The 27,104-nt window shown below is 36.4% G+C and overlaps 3 protein-coding genes across 3 annotated transcripts in view; 2 read left to right on the plus strand and 1 right to left on the minus strand.

Annotated features, from left to right (window-relative positions):
- Positions 1-4,777, minus strand: part of LOC135125107 (ras GTPase-activating protein 1) — a 30,424-nt gene extending 25,647 nt beyond the window's left edge. Inside the window, exon 1 of the mRNA XM_064050455.1 lies at positions 4,101-4,777. Within this exon, the coding sequence (XP_063906525.1) occupies positions 4,101-4,574 (474 nt within the window). The 5' untranslated portion in view covers positions 4,575-4,777. The remainder of the gene's footprint in view (positions 1-4,100) is intronic.
- A 314-nt stretch (positions 4,778-5,091) lies between these two features.
- Positions 5,092-17,777, plus strand: LOC135125535 (protein-associating with the carboxyl-terminal domain of ezrin). The gene is made up of 7 exons (XM_064051196.1): positions 5,092-5,214; positions 9,282-9,527; positions 9,578-10,025; positions 10,077-10,406; positions 10,455-10,636; positions 10,689-11,359; positions 17,642-17,777. The coding sequence occupies exons 2-7, from the start codon at positions 9,333-9,335 to the stop codon at positions 17,775-17,777; spliced, it is 1,962 nt and encodes a 653-aa protein (XP_063907266.1). The 5' UTR covers positions 5,092-5,214; positions 9,282-9,332.
- Positions 17,778-18,165: 388 nt separating this feature from the next.
- Positions 18,166-19,930, plus strand: LOC135125109 (large ribosomal subunit protein uL18). Its single transcript, XM_064050458.1, has 4 exons — positions 18,166-18,270; positions 18,555-18,979; positions 19,218-19,494; positions 19,683-19,930. The coding sequence occupies exons 1-4, from the start codon at positions 18,268-18,270 to the stop codon at positions 19,878-19,880; spliced, it is 903 nt and encodes a 300-aa protein (XP_063906528.1). The 5' UTR covers positions 18,166-18,267; the 3' UTR covers positions 19,881-19,930.
- Positions 19,931-27,104: the final 7,174 nt, after the last annotated feature.

The raw sequence follows: 27,104 nt of genomic DNA on the forward strand, positions 1-27,104 counted from the left end.
CTCGAGAGCCCCTATCGTTTTTGATTTTGAAAAATATAGAAATATTGGTAATTTTTTGGATTTCTGAGTCTTTTTTGAAGGACTTAAAAGAATTTTGGTGTCCCAAGGGTCTTTTTTTAAGTAGAATCTCTGGAGTTCCTCTTTCTATTGTAATTTTGTAATAATTTGAAAAAGTCTGGAACAATTTTGGGATTCCTGGAGTGTTTTGTTAAGAATTAGAATCTAGGGGTCTCCTGTTTTAATTTAGTAAAAATTTGATAGAATCCTGGAAGTCTGCTGGTTTTTTTTTCATTTTGAAAAAATATGAAAAAATCTAGTTTTTTCATTTCCTTCATTTTTTCAATGTTTTCGATTTTATAATTTTTCCTTTATTCAATTTTTTATTTAATTTTCTAGATCTGATTTTTCAATTCTTCGGTTTTGCAATTTTTGGATTTTTCAATTACTCGATTTTCCGATTTTTAAATTTCTCAATTTTTAATTTTTCGATTTTTCTATATTTCATTATCTAATCATTTCTAAATTCTGTTTTTTTTATTTATCGATTTTTCGTTTTCTCAGTTCTTCGATATTTCTGTTTTTCAAATTTTCGAATTTTTAATTTTTCAGTCTACTGATTTTTCAATTTTTCGATATTTCACGAATCAAAAATCGAAAAACTGAAAAACTAAAAATTGCAAAATCAAAAAAGTGGAAAATCTAAAAATTGCAAATCGAAGCGAAGAAGGAACGGAAGATTGAAACATTGAAAAACTAAAGATGCATAAACTTAAAAATCGAAAAAAAAAAAATCATCAAAATTGTAAAGTGGAAAAATTGTAACTTTGAAAAATTAAAAATCGAAAAAATGAAACATCGAATAATTGAAAGTGATAAAAATTTTAAAATTATAATCATTATTACATATTCAAAAATGAAAACTAGAAAAATTCCAAATCAAAAATTGAAGAAACCAAAAATTGAAAATTTTCATATTGAAAAAAAAAGAAAAATTATAAAAGAAGATTGAAATCGGGGGAGTCCCTGAGGTTTTTTTATTTTGAAAAAATCTTGTGATTCCTGAGGTTCCGGGCGTCTTTTTTTTTAAGAATCAGAACCTCGAGAGCCCCTTTCGTTTTTAATTTTGAAAAAATATAGAAAAATTGGTACATTTTGGGATTCCTGAGTCTTTTTTGAAGGACTTAAAAGAATTTTGGTGTCCCAAGGGTCTTTTTTTAAGTAGAATCTCTGGAGTTCCTCTTTCTACTATAATTTTGTAATAATTTGAAAAAGTCTGGAACAATTTTGGGATTCCTGGAGTCGTTTTTAAGAGTTAGAATCTCGGGGTCTCCTGTTTTAATTTAGTAAAAATTTGATAGAATCCTGGAAGTCAGCTGTTTTTTTTTTCATTTTGAAAAAATATGAAAAAAATCTAGTTTTTTCATTTCCTTCATTTTTTCAATGTTTCTTCCGATTTTATAATTTTTCGTTTATTTAATTTTTTATATAATTTTCTATATCTGATTTTTCAATTCCTCGGTTTTTCAATTTCTAAATTTTTCAATTGTGCAATTTTTGGATTTTTTAATTACTCGATTTTCCGATTTTTTTAATTTTCAATATTTCGTTTTCTGTACTTTTTCGATTTTTAAATTTCTCAATTTTTCTATATTTCATTATCTAATCATTTCTAAATTATTTTTCGATATTTCACGATTTTTTGATTCGAAAAGCGAAAAACTGAAAAACTAAAAATTGCAAAATGAAAAAAGTGGAAAATCAAAAAATTGCGAATCGAAGCAAAGAAGAAACGGAAGATTGAAACATTGAAAATCTAAAGATGGATAAACTTAAGAATCGAAAAAATTTTTTATATCTGATTTTTCAATTCCTCGGTTTTCCAATTTTTCAATTTTTCAATTTTGCAATTTTTGGGTTTTTCAGTTACTCGATTTTCCGATTTCTGTAATTATCAATATTTCCTTTTCTGTACTTTTTCGATTTTTAAATTTCTCAATTTTTAATTTTTCGATTTTTCTATATTTATTATCTAATCATTTCTAAATTATTTTTCGATATTTCACGATTTTTTTATTCGAAAATCGAAAAATCGAAAAACTGAAAAACTAAAAATTGCAAAATCAAAAAAGTGGAAAATCAAAAATTGCAAATCGAAGCAAAGAAGAAACGGAAGATTGAAACACTGAAAAACTAAAGATGGATAAACTTAAAAATAAAAAAAAAATCATCAAAATTGTAAAGTGGAACAATTGTAACTTCGAAAAATCCAAAAATTGAAAAATTAAAAATCGAAAACATGAAACATCGAATAATTGAGTGATAAGAATTTTTAAAATTATAATTATTATTACGTATTCAAAAATGAATACTAGAAAAATTGCAAATCAAAACTAGAAACTGAAAAATCCAAAATTGAGAAAACGAAAAATTGAAGAACCCAAAAATTGAGAAATTTCACATCAAATAGAAAAATGATAAAAGAACAGTGCAAAACCGAAAAATTGAAAAAATAAAAAACCGAAACGAAAAATTGCAAAAATCTAAAAACTAAAAAAATTAAAAAAGAAAATTCCAAGAGTTGCATGTCATAAAATTGAAGGCACAAAAAAATGAAAAATTGAAAAAACAAAAAATTATAAACTCGAAAAATTGTAAATCGAAAATTGAAAAATTAAACACTCGAGAAACTCAATCGGAAAATGCAAAATCTAAAAATTGAAAAATTTGAAAAAAACAAAAAATCAAAAATTCAAGCCAAAAAAGCTCTGAGAGTGTTATTAGACGTAAATTATCAAAAATAAAAATCGTAAATGTTTATAATTTTTAAAAGAACCGGGATTTGTTGGGCTGCTTCGACGATTATGGTTTCAACTTGAAGTAGTAGAAAAAGCATAGTATGTAACAAGTTGATAAACTTCTCTAGACACTCGTGCCTATGAATTTACACCTTGTTTTGCCAGAGATAACCCACTTTCCGCTAGTTTATTCTCAATTATATTTGTTGTTAGATAAAATTTTATAGTACTCCTCTGTAAACCCACTTTTTCCAATTCAATCCAAACCAAAAAAATCTAATTTAGAGTGCACTCCATGTGATAATGCAGTGTCTCACTTCATCCAAATCAGGAAACACTGGACGTTATCAGCCGGAAAAGCATTGAATGTTATCCATAAACCGTAAAAGTCACAAAAAATTGATATGAAAGAGTTAAACAACTCTCGCGGATAAAAATAGGCCACGAAACAACGAACGAAGAAAAACTCACAAAGAATGCACCACATAATCACCATGACTCACTTTTCCATATCACGGGATGATGCAGCAACTGGTTATAATGGCACTGATTTTTGTCGAAATTTTCTTGCGTCATGATCTCTTAATCACAAGAAATTTCATCGCGGCTTCGCTCGAACGAACTCTAACAAGAAAAACAATTTCGCAATTTTCAATAAACGATATCAAACGAATCCGAGCAATAAAAGTAAATGTGAATCATTGCAAGACTTGAGCCACCTGTTTTAAACAATAATCATTCCCAATCAACTAATTGTCGTCTTTGAGACCACCTCATGCGCTTACTAATTGCGGAATTATTTTTAACTTCGAAAAAAGCACTACCTCATGGTTTTTCCCGGCTCCAGGAATAAATCCGGGCGAAAGAATTGTCTTCTGGAGTGTAGGGGAAGTAAAAAAAGTAAAAAATCTGGGCTTTTGATAAAGAGTGTGTTTGAGAGTAGTACAAGTGATAAGATAATTTTTATCTACGGAACGTTGGGGTATTTGGATTAAACATTTATTAATAATGTTTTAAGTAACGTCATCAATCTTAAGGAGGGGAGGCAAATTTTGATTGACTTAGGGTTATGGAATATTGCAATATCCTAAGTTGACCCAGGAAAATCGCTTTTTTCACTTTGTTTGTTTCTACATCCAATCCATTTTAATTTGATTAAAGTTAAGTAAGGGTAGGTGACGTACGTCGTCGCTAGAGTCAGACCCTCTTATTGTCATTTTACTTCACTATTATCTATCTTATTTTCTTGAAAATTAACACAGCTTACCACATTGTTAAATGTAGCAATGTGCCGCCCCCACTCACCTTCTTGTCGTTGACGGGCTCCGGCGGCGGCACCGGGTGCACCAGCCGCTCCCTCTTCAGCAGGTCGCTCTTCTCCGTGTAGTACCCCACCAGGTCGTTCAGACTCACGAACTGCCTGCCCCCGATGTAGAAGTCGCCGCACACCGCCGTGATCCTGAAATGGTTCATCCCCGTCCGGCCCAGGAAGCTCAGGACGTAGGAGCCCGGCTTGCGGTCGCTCTCCCGCACCAAGTAACTCCCCAGTTTGTTGGACAGCCAGAGGCGCTCCTCCGCCTGGTAGCGGTCCAGGCGGCCGTGGTACCACAGCGTCTCCGAGGGCGCGAAGGGCGCCGAGTCCCCCAGGTCCACCTCGTCGGGCTCCGCCTTGGCCGCCCCCTGGGCGTCCTGCTCGTTGCCGTCCTCGCTTCCGGTGCTGGGCGAGCCCAGCTTGTCTTTGGCGGGCCCGTGGCCCCCTGCGCGCACCAGGTCGGCCATTTCGGGCCTTCACATAACCAGCTCTTCGGCGATGGCTCTTTCGGTGCTCGCCGAACTAACCTACACCATCGTGAACGCTGACGTGCTGGTTTATTGATATTTGTGTGATGAGTGGACGAGGGGAATGAACACTTCAACGATTTTGACAAATTCCGACGAATGGAATGACTCAGGAAGCGGCGTTGCCGGATTCACGAGACACGGTAGAGGATGTAAATAGTGGCATTGACGTTGGAAATGTGGAGAGAGCGACAGGGGCGCATGCGCACTTGTGACACCGGATTTTCTTTAGTTTTTATTTCACAATTCATTTTCGAAAAAATGGACGATAGTTGCGTTAATGAAATGATTCGTTTCAGCTAAAAGTGGTAATACGTGTTTGAAGAACAAAAATGGGTTCCCCTTGAGTCGATCTGTAAATAAATAATAATAACAAGTGAGCCATCATCTACTTAAGCTTAATTCTTTACGTTGTATTACCAGTGCTAGGAATAATAGGCGCTCAAGTGTCAAGTCGGTCGTGATGCATTTGATAGCGCGTTTTTCTGATGTATTGTTTTACGTGATTGTTCTGTGGCTTGGAAACGTAAATTTAGTATTTTTGATACATGATGTATTTACTCCAAAAACACAAATCTGTGTAAGTTTCGATCTATTAAGTTTAATTTTTTAATACAGAGTTATTTTTAAAGGGACTCGCTACAACAGGTATATATTTTTTTCCTTTTTTCAACCTAAAATCTACCCGTAATAAATTTATTAAACAAAGATTCATTATTGTTAAAATATCATCGTACTATTTAGTTTAAAATATCTCAAAAAATTCTCGTTTCGAATTCAAAATTTTCTGTAATTAAACCAGGAAATTTTTATTCTTGTCCACTTGATTCTGTCTAAATGTTTAAGACAATTTTATTTCTGTTTAGTATAACATCCACCTCTCATTGGGACCATATAAAATTAATCACTGAAATGTAAGCAGGGTGGGTGGGCGGGGTTAATTATATGCCTTGAACAACACGATACCCAAAAACATGTTTTTAATTTTTTTTTTAAGAAATAAGTGTTTTGCAGTTAAGCAAAGAAAGTCAAGATTCTCGGCGAATAAAAAAAAATCATCACAATTGAGACAGGGCGGGCGGGCGGGCTTAAATTTTGTCTTTTTGTTTTAATATGTGTAGACTTCTTTTCATAACATGAAACTTAAAATATGTTTAAAATTTTAAATTTGTATAAGGAAATATGGATTTTGGAACTAGACTCCGCCCCACAATTGTAAATCCATATTTCCTTGCAAACACGTACTATTTTAACCATGTTCTAGTTTCTTGTTGTGAAAAGATGGCTATGTATATTAAGAAAAAAAGGCAAAATATAGCCCCGCCCACCCACCCTGTCTCAATTCTGATGATTTTTTTTTTATTCGTCGTAAGCCGAGGGGTGTATATTAATTGCAAAATCCATATTACCTTACAAAATTTACTATTTTAAATGTGTTTTAAATTTCTAAGAATAAAAAAAAACACCACAATTGAGATGGGGTGGGTGGGCGGGGTTTATATTTTGCCCTTTTTTCTTAATATACATAGTATTCTTTGAACAACACGATACTCAAAAACATAATTTTAATTTCCTGTCAAAAAACAAGTATTTTGGAGTTAAGCTCCTTAATCTTGGCTCATGCCCAAAAAAAAATAATCACAATTGAGATAGGGCGGGTGGGCGGGCTTACATTTTATCTTTTTGTTTTAATACGTGTAGACTTTTTTTTACAACATTAAACTTGAACCATATTTAGGCTCCGCCCCACTATTGCAAAATCCATATTTCCTTGCAAAAATCTACCATTTTAGCCATGTTTTAAGTTTCTTGTTGTGAAAAGATGGAGCTGAATATTACGAAAAAAGGGGAAATATAAGCCCCGCCCACCCACCCTATCTCAATTGTGATGATTTTTTTATTCGTCGTAAGCCGAAGGGCGGAGCTTAATAAAATCCTTATTTTTCTACGAGAAACTACGTTGTGAAATGTGTTCTTAAGTAATCGTGTTATATAAAGAAAACTAAATGTATTAATAGAAAAAAGAAAACTAAAAGAGAAGCCCCACCCATCCGTTTCGATCCTAATTGTGATGAATTTTTCACTCGTTGTCAGACCGAGGGGCGGAGCGTAATTGCAAATTCAATATTTCCCTATACAAATTTACCATTTTAGACATGTTTTAAGTTTCTTGTTGTGAAAAAATGACTACACATATTAAGAAAAAAGGCAAAATATAGCCCCGCCCACCCACCCTGTCTCAATTCTGATGATTTTTTTTATTCGTCGTAAGCCGAGGGGCGGATCCTATTTGCAAAATTCATATTGCCTTCTAAAAATTTACTATTTTAAATGTGTTTTAAGATTCTAATAAAAATAATCCACACAATTGAGATAGGGTGGGTGGGTGGGGTATATATTTTGCCCTTTTTTCTTAATATACATAGCATTTTTTGGACAACACAATACTCAAAAACATGTTTTTAATTTCTTGTAAAGAAACAAGCACTTTGCAGCTAAGCTCCGCCCCCTTAGTTCACGGCCAATGAAAAAAATATAATCGCAATTGAGATAGGGCGGGTGGGCGGGCTTACATTTTGCCTTTTTTGTTTTAATATGTGTAGACTTCTTTCCACAACAAGAAACTTAAAACATGTTTAAAATGGGAAGTCTGTGGAAGGAAATATCAATTTTGCAGTAGTCTCCGCCCCATAATTGCAAAATCCATATTTCCGTTCAAAAATGTACCATTTTACCTATTTTTAAGATTCTTGTTGTGAAAAGATGGCTATGCATATTAAGAAAGAAAAAAAAGGCAAAATATAAGCCCCGCCCACCCACCCTATAAAGTCTGGTTTACGCAAACGTTTTTGGACTCACTTTTTTTTTTAATAATAAAAAAATCTGTCGTCACCAATTTACTTTCCCAGAACACTGATGAGTATTTTTACCAATAATAGTTTAGTTTCTCAGCGGCACCGATGAACATTATATATATTTATTAACCTTAAAAAAATAAATTTTAGGTTTAACTTTAATTAATTTTCCAAAGAAATCTGAAGAAAGTTTCTTATAAATTTCGATTTGTTAAAGTTGTTTTCGGTTTCTTTCTTTTAAAATGCCTACAATTTTTCCAGAATCAATAACGCGAAAAATGACAATTTTTTAAATATTTAAAAAATAGCTTTTTCAAAATATTTAGACACTCTTGGTCCGGAATCATCAATACGGTTCGTTTTTCGAATTAGCAACTCCAAATCTTTACATTCCAGAATTTTTGGCAAATTTTTAGGCAACTTTTGACCATTTCGCAATCACCCGTCGAAAATTACCCAGAGAGATTTTCCTGTGGACTAAGACTTGGGAAAGTTATTTTCGGCTTAATTTTTCGAACATTCCTACAGGTTTTCTCAGAATTGATAAAATAATTTTTGTAAAAATTAAAAAATCCATTTTTAGAGTGAATATTTCGAAAATTTTGGTCTGCGATCATCAATACGTAATGTTTTATGAATTTTCAAGAAATTTTTGAATTTTGGACCGTTCATTTTCGGCTTTATGTCCTGGAAAAAAAATACTATAATTTTTGCAGAATTGATAAAACGGAAAATTACACTTTTTTGAAAAAAAAAATTCAAATCGAATATTTCGAAAGTTTTGGTCTGGAATCACCAACACGTTATGTTTTTCGAATAATTTTTAAACAGTCTAACTTTGATGTTCAACTTTTGCCATATTTAAAGGGGTTGTAGAGGAAAAGTGGAAGATTTAAATTGATTATCACACATATTTATCATTTTAGACATACTTTAAGTTTCTTGTTGTCGAAATAAGTCTTCACTTATTAAGAAAAAAAGGGAAAATGAAGCCCCGCCCACCCGTCCTATCTTAATTGTGATGATTTTTTTAATCGTCGAGAGCCAAGGGGGCGGAGCTTATTTTAGTAGGTACTAGCCCCGCCCACCCGCCCTTTCTTTTCTTGGAAGGTATGTCATTTGCCAAAATCGGTCTTATTTTAGCAAGTACTAGCCCCGCCCACCCACCCTCTCTGCATTTTGGTGACCACTCTTAATACTGTTAGTTAAGGACAACATTATTATTTTATTAGAATCTTCAGCAAATCCGTTAAACCATTGGTGAGAATATAGGTACATTGTTTAACAAAATATTCAGAAAGTATTAAGCTATCATTATAAAATAATAAACACTGAATAAAATGGAATAAGAATGGGTGGGCGGGGCCAATTTTGACTTTGTTTGAAATCTTAAATTCTACCGTTTTTCAACATAGAATTCAATTTTCATTTTACAGTAAATAAAAATAAGTCAGAGAATGATGAAAGAAGGTGGGCGGGGCTAAATTTAACTTGTTTTTACAGTCTTATCTTAGCGCAAAACTAATAAAAAAAATAAAAAACAGAAACAAATAATTTAATTAGTGAATGTTCTCATAAGCTGCGAGATACAAAGAAGAAAAACAGAAAATCAGATATCAATTTTAGAGTTTTTTTGTTTTTGTTTGCAATAGTTGGTTAGAACTAAACAAACCATTCAAAAGTCGATCTAGATTTTTTCAACCTCAATAAAAAAAATCTTGTCGAATTCGGCAACGCCGCACTCTGCTTCTTTGACAGCTATCAGCACATCACTTGACAAATGACATTTCAGCTAACCTCTCATCGCACGTCAACGGAAAAAACAAATCAATCCAATTAAAATATGGGCAATGACCATTCCCACTTAGGCGGAATCGAAATTGAGGAAAAATCCGTCGAAGTGTCCGATTTCTGGTCACATCATTCCGCTACAATCACAAACTCGGAAAACACCACCAACCTTTCAGTACTAGTAGGCGAATTATTTGTAGATGGACCACTATGGAAAACACACACTCCTTTAGAGAAAAACAGCAAGGTTTTAAATGAATTGTTACGTAGACGGCGTTGTTGACTCTCTCTTTGTAGCATTTAATGATCTATCGACACCCGTGTATTTTAAAGTACATTTCATCGTGGAATAAAAACTCCAAGTATTATCTAGCTGTGGAGGAAGCAGTGCCATTAGGACACGTCCTAGCGAAACAAAACACGTTGCAGATATGTATAGGTTTACATTCCGTTTTAAAAGCGTTGTGTTTTTTGCACGAAAAGGCGTTTGTATCACATAATAATATTTGTACAGCTGCCATCTACGTAACGAAGGACGGAAGCTGGAAATTGGGGGGGATGGAGTACGTGTGTAAGTTTGGCGAACTCAGCTCTGACTTTTTGAAAAAGTCCAGTAATAATCGGTACAACAAAGCTGTGGACCCGAATGAAGAAAAACACATACAAGGGAGTTCAAGGAGGGATTTTATTGATATTTTCTCGTACGGGGTTTTAGTTTGTGAGGTACTAAAATCAAAAAGTGACGGTACGTATTTTTGATTCGTCTAGCGTGATTTTTCATTTTTTCGGTTGGTAGATGACATTCCAAGCCTCACTGCCTTTCGAGACTTTTGTAAAAACAGTCTTCAAAATATCGACGTAGCGACAAGGCCAAAACTCAGTACCTTACTCGAGCACGAGTTTTTTAACCACGAATTTATCATAATTCACTCGTTTTTGATAGAGTTACCTTTAAAATCGGACGAAGAGAAAACTCAGTTTTTCCATAGTTTAGTTGAACGCTTGAGAGCTTTCCCTGAAGTTACCGTAGCTAGTCAATTTGGTAATTTATTGCTATCTAGGTTGGTATTACTGAATAAAACCGCGCAAGACGAGCTGCTGCCGTTCATTTTGTGCCCCAAAGAAGGTTAGAAATCACAACAATGTTATTTTTTACTAAAATCGCGGTCAGTAGGTTCTGAAGACAGCGCTAGGAACTTTTTTTCTGAAGACGTGTTCAGAAAATTCCTCACACCTAAGCTTCTGGAAATATTCTGCGTCCGCGATGCCCAAATCCGGCTTCTTTTATTAAACTGTTTCAAGTATTTTGTCCACACGTTCACCAAAGAGGAGCTGCAGTCGTGTATTTTACCAGAGGTGAGGCACCATTTTGTTTTTATAGTTGGTAACACTGAACACTTGTTGGTAGCTTCTAGTGGGGGTGAAAGACACCAATGACTATTTGGTTTCCGTGACTTTGCGCACCCTCGCCGACTTGGTCCCTATTTTAGGCGCCGCCACTGTTATAGGGGGTAAACGGGGTAAGCTTTTCACTGATGGGCGGCCCGTGTGCCACCCCCGCCGCCCCCGCAAGAACTCGAAGAAGCACGAGCCGGCCCCCGCCGACACCAACCCTATAATTCACACCCACCAGCTTATTATGAATCTCCCTGAGCGGCCGCGACCCGATGGGGAGGAGGGGGAGACGTCGGCGGAGGAAGCCGAGCAGAGCGTGGAGGAGGATCTGGACAATTGGGAGGATTGGGGGGAGACGAATCCTGTGGTCCAGGATAACGGGGAGTCGAGTTCGCTGCACACCAACTCCAGCGAGTCGGTGGCGTCGGTGTTCGAGATGGAAGTGACGGCGCAGGTGAGCAACTCCAGGAAGAAGTCGCTCCCGGATATAAGCGAGCTGGATATCAAGAATCAAGCGAGCTCGGAGCAGAACGACGACTTTGACTTCTTCCAGGACATGGAGCCTGTGATTGAGACGTCGTCGAAGTACTTGGTCAAGGAGGATTTGGAGAAGAGCGTCAGCAGCAAGCTGGGGGTGGAGATGACGGAGGAAGGGGGCGAGGACGGGTGGGGGGAGGAGGAGTGGTAGGGTAACGAATGTGATGACTTTTGTAAATAAATACGTAATTTTAATTTGTTGGGGTGGCTTTTATTCAACCAGAAAAAAAAATGTTCTCGGTTGGTTGTAATTTCCGTCCTGAACACTCTGCCTTTAAGCTAACAGGTCATGTGACAAAATCTCGGGGGAGTCAAACTTCAATTCAAGTTGCACTTGACTCAAAGCTTCGCCGCTCTGACTCGAAAGAAAATCCCTGGGAAACTGGAAACTTGAGAGACCTTGTGTGTTGTGGGCACCGAACTAATCTTACTTACTATACGTAGGTAATTCAAGTTTGCACCTCTGTAACCATGGCTCATCGGTTTTTCACCAATTTAAATGTGAGCCAAAGTCTGACACGAAAGGAGGCGTTTCGTCAGTTTACCAGAGAATGTCCACCTGAGAAAAATTGCCACATTTTCTGTGTGGGATTCGAACCCACATCACTCAGGTTGCCGGTCACAGGCTCTACCACTGAGCCACGAGAACAGTACAGGGGCCTTCGCTATTCGGGTTTATAAACGACATGTTGACAGTTTTTGCAATTATTTTTACTTCCCGAGCGTAAGCGACCCCAAGAATACGAAAAAATAGGTCCCCCGTTTCCGTGTGTCTGCCGTCCCGATTTTTATTAGACCGTTAATCTCCAAAAGTACTATTCTCAAATTTTGTACATTTTTTATTAATATACAGTCTTCTTTACCCTACAAGAAACTAAACTATCGTGTTGTTTTACTCCTTTCAGACCGAGGGGCGGAGCATAATTGCTAAATACATATTTCCCTACAAAAACTGTGAACATGTTTTACGTTTGTTGTTATCAAAAGAGACTACACTACGTATATTAAGAGGAAAGGACAAAATATAAGCCCCTCCCACCCACCCTGTCGCAGTTGTAATGATTTTTTTTATTCGTTGTAAGCCCGAGCGACGGATTTTTTTTTTAATTTTACTCTTTTAAGAACATATTTCACTGGGAATTTCTTGTAGAGAAATGAGGATTTTGCAGCTAAACTCCGCCCTTTAGCTCACGATGAATAAAACATTCATCACAATTGAGAAGGGGTGGGTGGGCGGGGCTTATATTTTGTTCATTTTTTCTTAATATACGAAGTCTTCTTTTTCACAAAAAGAAACTAAAAACATATTTAGCTATCGTGTTGTTCGAAAAAAACTATATGTAAGTAAAAAAAGTCCCGATGTCAATTGTGATGAATTTTCTATTCGTTGTTAGACTGAGGGGCGGAGCGTAATTGTAAAATCGATATTTCCCTACATAAATTTACCACTTTAAATATGTTTTAAGTTTCTTGTTGTGAAAAGAATTCTTGTTGTGAAAAGAAGACTACGTATATTAAGAAGAAAGGGCAAAATATAAGCCCCACCCACCCACTCTATCTTAGTTGTAAAGATTTTTTTTTATTCGTTGTCAGACCGAGGGGCGGGGCGTAATTACTAAATACATATTTCCTTACAAAAATTACATGTTTTAGAACATGTTTTAAGTTTCTTGTTATGAAAAGAAGACTACGTATATTAAGAAGAAAGGGTAAAATATAAGCCCCACCCACCCACCCGATCTCAGTTGTAAAGATTTTTTTTTTATTCGTTGTCAGACCGAGGGGCGGGGCGTTATTGCTAAATACATATTTCCTTACAAAAATTTTGAACATGTTTTAAGTTTCTTGTTGTGAAAAGAAGACCACGTATATTAAGAAGACAGGGTAAAATATAAGCCCCCCCAACCCACCCTATCTCTGTTGTAATGATTTTTTTTATTCGTTGTCAAACCGAGCGGCGGAGTTTAATTGCAAAATGCATATTTCTTTACAAAATTTTACTCTTTTAAGAACATATTTCACTGGTAATTTCTTGTAGAGAAATGAGGATTTTGCAACTAAGCTCCGCCCTCCACTCACGATGAATAAAAAAATCATCACAATTGAGAATGGGTGGGTGGGCGGGGCGTATATTTGTCCATTTTTCTTGATATACGAAGTCTTCTTTTCGTAACAAGACTCTAAAAACATATTTAACTATCGCGTTGTTAAAAAAAAACTATACGTAATTAAAAAAAAGTTCCGATCTCAATTGTGATGAATTTTTTATTCGTTGTCAGACCGAGGGGCGGGGCGTAATTGCTAAATACATATTTCCTTTCAAAAATTTTGAACATGTTTTAAGTTTCTTGCTATGAAAAGAAGACTACGTATATTAAGAAGAAAGGGCAAAATATAAGCCCCACCCACCCACCCTATCTTAGTTGTAAAGATTTTTTTTTTCGTTGTCAGACCGAGGGGCGGGGCATAATTACTAAATACATATTTCCTTACAAAAATTTTGAACATGTTTTAGGTTTCTTGTTGTGAAAAGAAGACTACGTACATTAAGAAGAAAGGGCAAAATATAAGCCCCACCCACCCACCCTATCTCAGTTGTAAAGATTTTTTTTTATTCGTTGTCAGACCAAGGGGCGGGGCGTAAATACTAAATACATATTTCCTTACAAAAATTTTGAACATGTTTTAAGTTTCTTGTTATGAAAAGAAGACTACGTATATTAAGAAGAAAGGGTAAAATATAAGCCCCACCCACCCACCCTATCACAGTTGTAAAGATTTTTTTATTCGTTTCAGACCGAGGGGCGGATTTTTTTTTTTAATTTTACTCTTTTAAGAACATATTTCACTGGTAAATTCTTGTCGAGAAATGAGGATTTTGCAACTAAGCTTCGCCCTTCAGCTCACGATGAATAAAACATTCTTCACAATTGAGAATGGGTGGGTGGGCGGGGCTTATATTTTGTCCATTCTATCTTAATATATGAAGTCTTCTTTTTCACAACAAGAAACTAAAAACATATATATTTAGCTATCGTGTTGTTCGAAAAAAACTATATGTAAAGTAAAAAAAAGTCCGGATGTCAATTGTGATGAATTTTCTATTCATTGTCAGACCGAGGGGCGGAGCGTAATTGCAAAATCGATATTTCCCTACATAAATTTACCACTTTAAACATGTTTTAAGTTTCTTGTTGTGAAAAGAAGACTACGTATATTAAGAAGAAAGGGCAAAATATAAGCCCCACCCACCCACCCTATCTCAGTTGTAAAGATTTTTTTTTATTCGTTGTCAGACCGAGGGGCGGAGCATAATTGCTAAATACATATTTCCCTACAAAAACTGTGAACATGTTTTACGTTTCTTGTTGTCAAAAAAACTACACTACGTATATTAAGAAGAAAGGACAAAATATAAGCCCCACCCACCCACCCTGTCTCAGTTGTAATGATTTTTTTTATTCCTTGTCAGACCGAGAGCGGCGGATTTTTTTTTAAATTTTACTCTTTTAAGAATATATTTCACTGGTAATTTCTTGTAGAGAAATGAGGATTTTGCAACTAAGCTCCGCCCTTCAGCTCACGATGAATAAAACATTCATCACAATTGAGAAGGGGTGGGTGGGCGGGGCTTATATTTTGTACATTTTTTGTTAATATACGAAGTTTTCTTTTTCATAACAAGAAACTAAAAACGTATTTAGCTATCGTGTTGTTCGAAAAAAACTATATGTAACTAAAAAAAAGTCCGGATGTCAATTGTGATGAATTTTCTATTCGTTGTCAGACCGAGGGGCGGAGCATAATTGCAAAATTGATATTTCCCTATACAAATTTACCATTTTAAACACGTTTTAAGTTTCTTGTTGTGAAAAGAAGACTACGTACATTAAGAAGAAAGGGCAAAATATAAGCCCCACCCACCCACCCTATCTCAGTTGTAAAGATTTTTTTTATTCGTTGTCAGACCGAGGGGCGGAGCTTAATTGCGAAATACATGTTTCCCTACAAAAACTGTGAACATGTTTTACGTTTCTTGTTGTCAATAGAGACTACACTACGTACATTAAGAAGAAAGGACAAAATATAAGCCTCACCCACCCACCCTATCTCAGTTGTAAAGATTTTTTTTATTCGTTGTCAGACCGAGGGGCCGGGCGTAATTACTAAATACATATTTCCTTACAAAAATTTGAAACATGTTTTAAGTTTCTTGTCATGAAAAGAAGACTACGTATATTAAGAAGAAAAGGCAAAATATAAGCCCCACCCACCCACCCTATCTAAGTTGTAAAGATTTTTTTTATTCGTTGTCACACGGAACGGCGCAGTTTAATTGCACAATTCTTAATTTTTTTTACAAAATGTTACTCTTTTAAGAACATATTTCACTGGTAATTTCTTGTAGAGAAATGAGGATTTTGCAACTAAGCTCCGCCCTCGGCTCACGATGAATAAAAAAATCATTACAATTGAGAGGGGGTGGGTGGGCGGGGCTTATATTTTGTACATTTTTTGTTAATGTACGAAGTCTTCTTTTCCTAACAAGAAACTAAAAACATATTTAACTATCTGTTTAAATATCTGTGTTCAAAGAAAACTATATGTAACTAAAAAAAGTCCCGAAATTCTCAAAAAATTCAGGTTTATAGATCTTGACGTGCTGATTCCAAAAATATAGCGTGTATAGTGTTACATTAGCAAGGTCTAGCCCCGCCCACCCGCCCCCAATTTTCTTAGACGTTGTATCATTTACCAAAATTAGTCTTATTTTAGCTACAAAACAAATAAAAAAAGGCGCTAATCGTAATTTTTACGGTATACCATTTGCTATAAGGTTCATTTTTTATTTCAGAAGAAAAAATTAAATAACGGGTGGGTGGGCGGGGCTAAGTTCGATTTTTCCACTGACTACTCCTAATATTGTTCAGTCATTTATGACCCGCCTTCTATTTCCTTAGAGGATATGTCATTGGCCACAATCAGTCGTATCATAGTAAGTACAAGCCCCGCCCACCCGCCCTGTTTTCATTCTAACGATGTTAGTTTTGTTCAGTCTAAGAGACAGTTTTCATTCAAACCAGATAAAATAATGGAAAATTTCATTTTCGAAAAAGTCGTCTAAAGATTCTCAAAAAATTCAGGGATGTAGATCCCGACTTGCTGATTCCAAAAATGTAGCGTGTTTATGGTAGTGGTAGTTTTTATAAACGACGATATTTCAATGGGCGATTCTGGAAAATTAGTTCGAGTTATCGAAGAAATGACGGAAGTGACTTCTGTGGCCCGAAATCAACAGGAAAATGTATTTAGTTAAATTTCGAAAATCGTCGAAAACGGGTCGAAATTTGAAACATAGTGGAAAATTTCATTTCTGAAAAAATCGTCTACAAATTCTTAAAAAAATCAAGGTTGTAGATCTTGACGTGCTGATTCCAGAAATATAGCTGGTTTAGTCTTATACTAGCAAGTTCTAGCCCCACCCACCCTTTATTTTCTTAGAAAGTATGTCATTTACCAAAATCAGTCTTATCTTAGTAACTACAAGCCCCGCCCACCCGCGCTGTTCTCATTCTAACGATTTTATTTCCGTTCAGTATAAGATACAGTTTTCATTCAAAGATAAAATGAATCACTGAAATGGAGGCGGGGTGGGTGGGCGGGGTTAGGTTAGATCTTGACGTGCTGTACTAGTCCCGCCCACCTGCCCTTAATAAAAAATGCCACAAAATGTAAAACTGAAAAATTAAAGAACCTAATATCGGAAAACTGTCGAAAACTGCCAAAAAATTGAATAAACGATCTAGAAATTGACAAATCGGACTAACTGTAAAATCGAAAAATTGTAAATCAAAATTTTGAAAAACTTAAAATTCAAAACTTAAAAACTCGCAAATCGTAAAACCAAAAAACTGTGTAATTTTAAAAAATTCGAAATTAGGTGGTAAATTACACATTACACGTTTTTTGGCTACGTGAACTCCTAAAACCGACAATGTATGTAATGTTTTCGATATTTAGATATTTGAGCATCTTGTGCTTTGCCTCATCAACTTCTCACTCACGAGCCGCCCCTGGTGTATACTTATTTTATTGATCCATGTTTAAAACATTTCTTTAATAGTTTCCTCTCCCAGAAAAACCGTCCGTTGACCTGAGTCGTCAGTTGACAGTTCCATTTTAACCCAAAACAACGATTTATTGATTAAAATAAGCAAAGACGAAATGTAAAAAAAAAATGTTCTCTTGGTGTTTTGAATTCCGTCCTGAGCACTCTCCCTTTAAGCTAACAGGTAAATTTTCTCAAGCGTAACTCCTGTTTCCAACAAGCGAACTAGTATTCGTCCTCCTTCGCTGGGACCACCAACCTTAAGAACCTTCCAAGCTGAACCCGAGAGACCACCAACCACCCGTGGCGGTCGCCTAAAGCCTACGTCTCTACTACGAAAAGCTCTCGGCGTCCGCCACAGGCTACAGGGGTAGTTTCCTTCAACCCATCACAGGATCAGAGGCAGGCCTGGCCTGCAGCGATAGGACGCCCTTGTCGGATCACTACTCCGCTTGAGAAAACCGTCACTGTGTGGGATTCGAACCCACACCTCTCAGGTTACCGGTCCACAGGCTCGTCCACTGAGCCACGAGAACAGTGCAAACGCACCAGCTATGGATGGCATAACCAACACAACCCAAGTTTTTTATCATTAAAATTTCACAAAAATATTAAATTACCAAAATAAAAAACGCACGTGCCGCCACTGGTAAAATACAACATTTGTAATTATAACACACATATTAAAAACACTAATTTATTTAACTAACCACGTTAATTCTACTGAAACTGCAATATCATCATAACGACAAGTAAAATTATTTAAACAATTTGGCGAAGAAAAATAAAATCCGAATTGACAGTCAAAATTAGCGCCCTCATGTGTCAACAAAAACCAAGATGGAGTAATTTCCGCGCATGCGTCGTCCCTTTGAACCAGGACCGCGGTGGCTGTCAAGTGCCTCGTAGAGTCCATCGTGTACATTTTTTTATTTAATTCGCAAAAATGGTGAGTACAATTAGCAAAATACTCAATCAAACTGACCCTACAAAGAAATTCGCACCCTTTACACACGATTTTTTCCCATAAACTGTGACACCCCAACAGGATGATTGAAGATTATCCAATCCGGTTCCAACGAACATGTTTATTGACAACGTGAACCCCAAATCTCCCTCAGGACCACCTGAAACCGTCTCAACATTCATATTAACCCCCGTATAACCCCTCGGTTGTCTCGAAATCCCCTTTCGCAACGTTGCCACAAGTGAGGTTATGTTATTGTGTTCCAGGGTTTCGTGAAAGTCGTGAAAAACAAGCAATACTTCAAGCGCTTTCAAGTAAAATTCAAGAGGCGTCGTCAAGGCAAGACCGACTACTATGCTCGCAAACGCTTGATCGTTCAAGACAAGAACAAATACAACACTCCGAAGTACCGCCTGATCGTGCGTTTGTCCAACCGCGACATCACTTGCCAGGTGGCTTATTCGCGCATCGAGGGTGACAAGATCGTGTGCGCGGCCTACTCGCACGAGTTGCCTAGGTACGGAGTGAAAGTGGGGCTCACCAACTATGCTGCGGCTTACTGTACTGGGTTGTTGCTGGCCCGCCGTTTATTGAAGCAACTGGGTTTGGATAGTTTGTACCCCGGCACCACCGAGATCACCGGGGACGAGTACAACGTCGAGGGTGTAGAAAACGGTCCTGGAGCCTTCAGGTCAGTCAATTTCCGGTTTGAAATAAAAAAACAAAAATCGTGATGAAGTGTGGACACATGCGCGTCATCTGAGTCGCCAGGTCGTGTCAAAAGGAAGGTTTATCGCATGTTTTATGTGGTAGAGTTGGAACTTTGGCGCGCTTGGCGATTTTGTGATTATAAGGTGTCTCTGATTGTTTTATAGTTTGATTTTTTTGTCTGAGGGGGTGACAAGTTTGACTTTCATTTTTAATTGAAGGTGTTACCTGGATGTTGGTCTGCAACGCACAACCACCGGAGCTCGTGTTTTCGCCGCCATGAAGGGGGCTGTCGATGGTGGCTTGAACATTCCTCATTCCACTAAGCGTTTCCCGGGATATGATGCCGAATCTAAGTCTTTTAACGCTGACGTGCACAGATCGCACATTTTCGGGCAACACGTTGCTGATTATATGCGTGCTTTGGAAGAGGAAGACCCTGAAGCTTTCAAGAGACAGTTCAGTCAATATATTAAGCTGGGAATCACAGCTGATCAGGTATAGTTTGATTTAATACGTTACGTCCAACTAAAATTACGGCAGGTGGTTTAACCTTGACGTGTCGCAGTTGGACTACATCAAGTCATGGTCTTACCGTGGTGCTAACTATTTAGTACCAAAATTGAACCATGAAACATGTAAACACACTAAAAAAAACGAGTATTTTATGGTTGTTTTTGTTGTAGATTGAAGGTATCTACAAGAACGCGCATGCGGGTATTCGCTCCAACCCCGCTATTGAAAAGAAACCAGAAAAGGCTGCCCCAACAACCAAGAAGAGGTGGAACCGCAGGAAGCTCACTTTGGCCGAACGCAAGAACCGCGTGCAACAAAAGAAGCAATCTTTCATTGCAAAGATCCAAGAAGGGCAGGCTGAGCCTTAAATTTTTATTCATGTTATATAAAAACGTGTAAACAATAAAACTTGGATACACATGAGTTTTTTAATGTTTTTAAATGTAGCCGCACTGGTGTTTCGCCAACATGTGAATTTTTAGATGAATCGCCTGTTTTCCTCTGTAGGGGCACCTCTCACAATGAAACCACTGGACGTCTATGTTGTGTTTGTTGGCCATGTGTTGTTTTAACACACCCTGGTACAGAGCTCTGAATGGACACTGCGTGCATTTGAATTTTTTCAGATCTAATTTTTCGCGCTCTGTTCCGTGTTTGTTGATGTGGTGCAACTCCAAGCCTCTTTTATTTTTGGATTTGTAGCAACAGTGCTCACATTGAAACCATTTGAGTTGGTCAGGGGGGCCGTGTTTCACGATTAGGTGTCTTTTCAAGTTGCCTTTTTGTTTACAGATGTATGAACAATCAAGTCTGTCGCACTCAAACCAGATTATGTCGTGTTGGAGGTGTTTTGAATTATTTTTATGGGGGCTGCTGTTACATTTAAGCTCGTTAAGGCAGGGGTCACAGTTGTGCAGCGAAAATATTAGACGTGAATGTGTTTGTCGGTTGCAGTATTGGCACTCATAATTTTTCACAATTATTTTTAAAGCGTCGTTTTGCTTCTGGTTGTGGATTTCTGCAATGTGTTTTCTTAAGACGACTTTTAAAGGAGACCCAAAGTTGCAATGTTTGCATTTGTGCATTTCCGGTGCACTTTCACTGCAATAAAACCGGTTTTTGGGTTTTAACGTCGACATTTCTGGAAACAACTAATTATAGAAATAACGATATTCTAAACACAACAGCAACAGTAACCTGGAAGATGGCTATGGTAGTGGGGGTATTGACTTAAGTCCAAGGTCATGTAAGTCCAACAGCATATCCATATTTCGGGATAGTTTTGAACTGTTTTTAATTTTAAATTACGAATTAATTAAAGCGATAATAATTTCCTTTGACAACTTACACGTGTATTATTAAGTATAGAATGAGTAGCATTTTTACCTAACAGCATAAATTCTATTATACCTACTACATGAATAACAATAAAAAATGCAACACCTACACTATACGTGTACCAAAAATAAATTGGAAAGGAAATTACAGAGATCCTTAGATTATTTTTACCCAAAATTCCACAAAAAGTTTAAATATGGAAAACTGACTTCTAAATACGGAAGTAGAATAATATTATTAATATTACTTCTAAAATAATAAAAAATGGTTGAAAGTTATTTCGATAGAACTTCCCATGCTTCTTAAGTACAGTCAAACAAATACTGCTTCTCTGAAAAATTACAAAATTTGATTTTGCTGAATTTTTTACTTCTTTTTGAAAACTTCTATGGAATAAAAACAATATAGAAGGTGCTAGTCGCAGTGTAATAGAAAAAAAGACGGTTTCACTTCCTTAAAAAAAGATACTTGGAGCCCCCGAAAAGGTTTCACCTTTAAAAAAAAAAACATTGGTGCCCCCGAGAAGGTTAAAAAGACAGTTGGTACCCCGGAGTAGGTTTCACACTGTGGTTCCACATTCTTAAAAAAAGGACAGTTGGGACCCCTGAGAAGGTTTCATGTTCTTAAAAAAGAACATTTGGTGCCCCCGAGAAGATTTCACATTCTTAAAAAAAGATAGTTGGAACCCCTGACTAGGTTTCACATTCTAAAAAGAATATTTGATGCCCCGAGAAGGTTTCACATTCTTAAAACAATACATTTGGGGTCCCCGAGAAGGTTTTACATCTTTAGGAAACAAAATACATTTGGGACCCCTGAGTAGGTTTTACATTTTTAAAAAACACAGTTAGGACCCCCGAGAAGGGTTCACATTCTTAAAAAAAAATACATTTGGCGCCCCCAAGAAGGTTTTACATTTTTAAAAAAGATAGTTGGGACCTCCGAGAAGGTTTCACATTCTTAAAAATACGCATTTGGGGCCCCCGAAAAGGTTTTACATTTTTAAAAAACACAGTTGGGACCCCCGAGAAAGTTTCACATTCTAAAAAAAAACATTTGATGCCCCCGAGAAGGTTTCACATTCTCAAAAAAAAAAAATAAAATTAGGGGCCCCCGAGAAGGTTTCACAATCTTAAAAAAAAATACGTTTGGGGCCTCCGAGAAGGTTTTACATTAAAAAAAAAAGACGTAGACCCCCCAGAAGCTTTTACATTCCTAAAAAAATATATTTGGAGCCCCCGAGAAGGTTTTACATTCTTAAAAAAGTACATTTGGGGCCCCCGAGAAGGTTTTACATTAAAAAAAAAAACACGTAGAGCTCCCGAGAAGGTTTTACATTCCTAAAAAAATATATTTGGGGCCCCCGAGAAGGTTTTACATTTTTAAAAAAGATAGTTGGGACCTCCGAGAAGGTTTCACATTCTTAAAAAAATGCATTTGGGGCCCCCGAGAAGGTTTTACATCTTTAAAAAACACAGTTGGGACTCCCGAGAAGGTTTTACAATATTAAAAAAAATACGTTTGGGGCCTCCGAGAAGGTTTTACATTAAAAAAAAAACACGTCGAGCCCTCGAGAAACTTTCACATTCTTAAAAAAAATACATTTGGGCCCCCCGAGAAGGTTTTACATTTTTAAAAAACACAGTTGGGACTCCCGAGAAGGTTTCACATTCTAAAAAAAAAAACATTTGACGCCCCCGAGAAGGTTTTACATTCTTAAAAACAAAAAAATTTGGGGCCCTCGAAAGGTTTTACATTTTAAAAACGATAGTTGGGACCCCCGAGAAGGTTTCACAATCTTAAAAAAAATACGTTTGTGGCCTCCGAGAAGGTTTCACATTAAAAAAAAACCACGTAGAGCTTCCGAGAAGGTTTTAGATTCCTAAAAAAATATATTTGGGGACCCCGAGAAGGTTTCACAATCTTAAAAAAAATACGTTTGTGGCCTCCGAGAAGGTTTCACATTAAAAAAAAACACGTAGAGCTTCCGAGAAGGTTTTACATTCTTAAAAAAATACATTTGGGGCCCCCGAGAAGGTTTTACATGAAAAAAAAACACGTAGTGCTCCCGAGAAGGTTTTACATTCCTAAAAAAATATATTTGGGGCCCCCGAGAAGGTTTCACATTCTCAAAAAAAAAAAAAAAATTAGGGGCCCCGAGAAGGTTTCACAATCTTAAAAAAAATACGTTTGGGGCCTCCGAGAAGGTTTTACATTCTTAAAGACAAAAAAATTTGGGGCCCCCGAAAGGTTTCACAATCTTAAAAAAAATACGTTTGTGGCCTCCGAGAAGGTTTCACATTAAAAATAAAACACGTAGCGCTCCCCAGAAGGTTTTACATTCCTAAAAAAATATATTTGGGGCCCCCGAGAAGGTTTTACATTAAAAAAAAACACGTAGTGCTCCCGAGAAGGTTTTAGATTCCTAAAAAAATATATTTGGGGACCCCGAGAAGGTTTCACAATCTTAAAAAAAACACGTTTGTGGCCTCCGAGAAGGTTTCACATTAAAAAAAAACACGTAGAGCTTCCGAGAAGGTTTTACATTCTTAAAAAAATACATTTGGGGCCCCCGAGAAGGTTTTACATGAAAAAAAAACACGTAGTGCTCCCGAGAAGGTTTTACATTCCTAAAAAAATATATTTGGGGCCCCCGAGAAGGTTTCACATTCTCAAAAAAAAAAAAAAAAATTAGGGGCCCCCGAGAAGGTTTCACAATCTTAAAAAAAATACGTTTGGGGCCTCCGAGAAGGTTTTACATTAAAAAAAAGAACACGTAGACCCCCAGAAGCTTTTACATTCCTAAAAAAATATATTTGGGGCCCCCGAGAAGGTTTTACATTTTTAAAAAAGATAGTTGGGACCTCCGAGAAGGTTTCACATTCTTAAAAAAATGCATTTGGGGCCCCCGAGAAGGTTTTACATCTTTAAAAAACACAGTTGGGACTCCCGAGAAGGTTTTACAATATTAAAAAAAATACGTTTGGGGCCTCCGAGAAGGTTTTACATTAAAAAAAAAAAACATGTCGAGCCCTCGAGAAGCTTTCACATTCTTAAAAGAAATACATTTAGGCCCCCCGAGAAGGTTTTACATTTTTAAAAAACACAGTTGGGACTCCCGAGAAGGTTTCACATTCTAAAAAAAAAAACATTTGACGCCCTCGAGAAGGTTTTACATTCTTAAAAACAAAAAAATTTGGGGCCCCCGAGAAGGTTTCACAATCTTAAAAAAAATACGTTTGTGGCCTCCGAGAAGGTTTCACATTAAAAAAAAAAAACACGTAGAGCTCCCCAGAAGGTTTTACATTCCTAAAAAAATATATTTGGGGCCCCCGAGAAGGTTTCATAATCTTAAAAAAAAATACGTTTGTGGCCTCCGAGAAGGTTTCACATTAAAAAAAAAACACGTAGAGCTCCCCAGAAGGTTTTACATTCCTAAAAAAATATATTTGGGGCCCCCGAGAAGGTTTTACATGAAAAAAAAAAACACGTAGTGCTCCCGAGAAGGTTTTACATTCCTAAAAAAATATATTTGGGGCCCCCGAGAAGGTTTTACATTTTTAAAAAGATAGTTCGGACCCCGAGAAGGTTTCACAATCTTAAAAAAAATACGTTTGTGGCCTCCGAGAAGGTTTCACATTAAAAAAAAAAACACGTAGAGCTTCCGAGAAGGTTTTACATTCTTAAAAAAATACATTTGGGGCCCCCGAGAAGGTTTTACATGAAAAAAAACACGTAGTGCTCTCGAGAAGCTTTTACATTCCTAAAAAAATATATTTGGGGCCCCCGAGAAGGTTTTACATTTTTAAAAAGATAGTTGGGACCTCCGAGAAGGTTTCACATTCTTAAAAAAATGCATTTGGGGCCCCCGAGAAGGTTTTACATCTTTAAAAAACACAGTTGGGACTCCCGAGAAGGTCTTACAATATTAAAAAAAATACGTTTGGGGCCTCCGAGAAGGTTTTACATTAAGAAAAAACACGTCGAGCCCTCGAGAAGGTTTCACATTAAAAAAAAAATACATTTGGGCCCCCCGAGAAGGTTTTACATTTTTAAAAAACACACTTGGGACTCCAGAGAAGGTTTTACATTCTAAAAAAAAACATTTGACGCCCCCGAGGAGGTTTTACATTCTTAAAAAAAAAAATTTGGGGCCCCCGAGAGGGTTTTACATTTTTAAAAAAATATATTTGGGGCCCCCGAGAAGGTTTAAATTAAAAAAAAAATACATTTGGGCCCCCCGAGAAGGTTTCATATTCTTACAAAAATATATCTGAGGCCCTTGAGAAGGTTGTTTAAAAAAATAGTTGATTTTGGCAGGTACTAGCCCCGCCCATCTGCCCTCTGTTTTCTTGTTAGAGAGATCTCATTTTCCAAAATCAGTCTTATCCTAGCAGGTACGAGCCCCACCCACCCTCTCTTGTCTTGGAAGGTATCTCATTAGCCAAAATCAGTCTTATCCTAGCAAGTACTGATCAGTAACTGTTACAAAAAATTATCAAAATTTGGAACTCTTTTGAGCTTTCAGTGTTTTATTTTTTATGAATTTGAAATGTCTCGAGTGCGCCAGTGATTTTTTTTTTAATCGGGATACTCTTGGGTACCCATGGTGAATTATTTTAGGAGCCCATGGAGATTTTTTTGTTTTCTGTTCTTGGAAAATTCTGACCTGACCTGTTTTTAAGATAATTTTGGAAACCCATTTTTTTTTCGAAAATTTAAAACTATGTTGAGGTTCTAGGTACTCCTGTTTGGAAAGATTTTGAAAGTGCTTTGGAGCCTCTAGTGTCTTTTCTTAACAGGTACTAACCCCACCCACCCACCCTCTCTTTTCTTCAAGGATATGTCATCTGCCAAAATCAGTCTTTTCTTAGCAGGTACTAGCCCCGCCCACCCACCCTCTCTTTTCTCAGAGGGTATGTAATTGCCAAAATCAGTTTTATCTCAGCAAGTACTGATGATTAACTTTTACAAAAAATGATCAAAATTTGGAACTCTTTTGAGGTTTCAGTGTTTTATTTTTTATGAATTTGAAAAAGTCTTGAGTGCCGCAGTGTTTTTTTTAATCGGGAGATTCTTGGCAACCCATGGTGTATTATTTTGGGAGCCCATGGAGATTTTTTATTTTCTGTTTTTGGAAAATTCTGACCTGACCTGTTTTTGAGTTAATTTTGGAAACCCACTTTTGTTTTCGAAAATTTAAAACTATTTTGAGGTTCTAGGTATTCCTGTTTGGAAAGAATTTGAAAGTGCTTTGGAGCCTCTAGTGTCATTTCTTATAATAATTTAATTCCACTTTCTAGAGTATACGTCATTTGCCAAAATCAGTCTTTTCTTAGCAGGTACTGGAACCACCCACCCACCCTCTCTTTTCTTAGAGGGTATGTCATTTGCCAAAATCCGTCTTATCTTATCTAGTAGCTGCTAAAATAAAACTGATTTTGGCAAAGGACATACCCGCTAAGAAAATAGAGGGTGGGTGGGCGGGGCTAGTGATTTTAGCAAATTTTACTTTTATAAAATTAATTTTTCCGACGATCGTTTATTAATATGAAAATTACGAACAAATTTGGTGTTCAAAATTGGTCAATAATGAGTGTCATTATTCAACGATTAAACTAAAGTCGACAGAAATGTCATTGTATTGTTGGTTGCATACCAACAATAAAGTTTGTTATTTCAATTTCAAAGTTTTTTTTTTAAATTAACGCAATGTTTAAAAGTTGAATCAACAGGGTGTTTTTTAATCAAAAATGTATTGTGAAACAAATTTAATTAAAATAAACTCGACAAAAATGTCAAAGTATTGTTGGTTGCATAACACATGTTAAAAATATGATTCAAATTGCTGTTTTCGAAAATTACGATCGTCGAAAAAATATTGTAATTTGTAATCAACACAAATTACAAAATTTGATTTTACGATTTTCGTTTTGTGATAACCGCTGTAAAGTAAAAATCAGAGGTACAAATAACCCTTGTCCTTGAGCACTAGGGGCACTTTTTTCGTACTGTAGGGGTCGAGAAAACATAAAAGTGGCCATTCGTCCGACTGACTCGATGACAACAGCGTTGTTGAGTAAAACTAAACACGATAATTTTTTCTATACAGTCGCAGTAGAATAAATAATAAAGTGAGTCAGCAAACAATGTATAAAATAAACACCCATGTTGTATAACTACAATAGAAATTGTTCATTGTCTTCACACATTTAAATTATAAATCTAAATTCACGTTCACCTATTCACATTGA

The sequence above is a fragment of the Zophobas morio genome, unplaced genomic scaffold (assembly GCF_036711695.1).
Source record: "Zophobas morio isolate AGI-343-1 ecotype UQ-CSIRO unplaced genomic scaffold, CSIRO_AGI_Zmor_V1 ptg000008l, whole genome shotgun sequence".
Taxonomy (NCBI): domain Eukaryota; kingdom Metazoa; phylum Arthropoda; class Insecta; order Coleoptera; family Tenebrionidae; genus Zophobas; species Zophobas morio.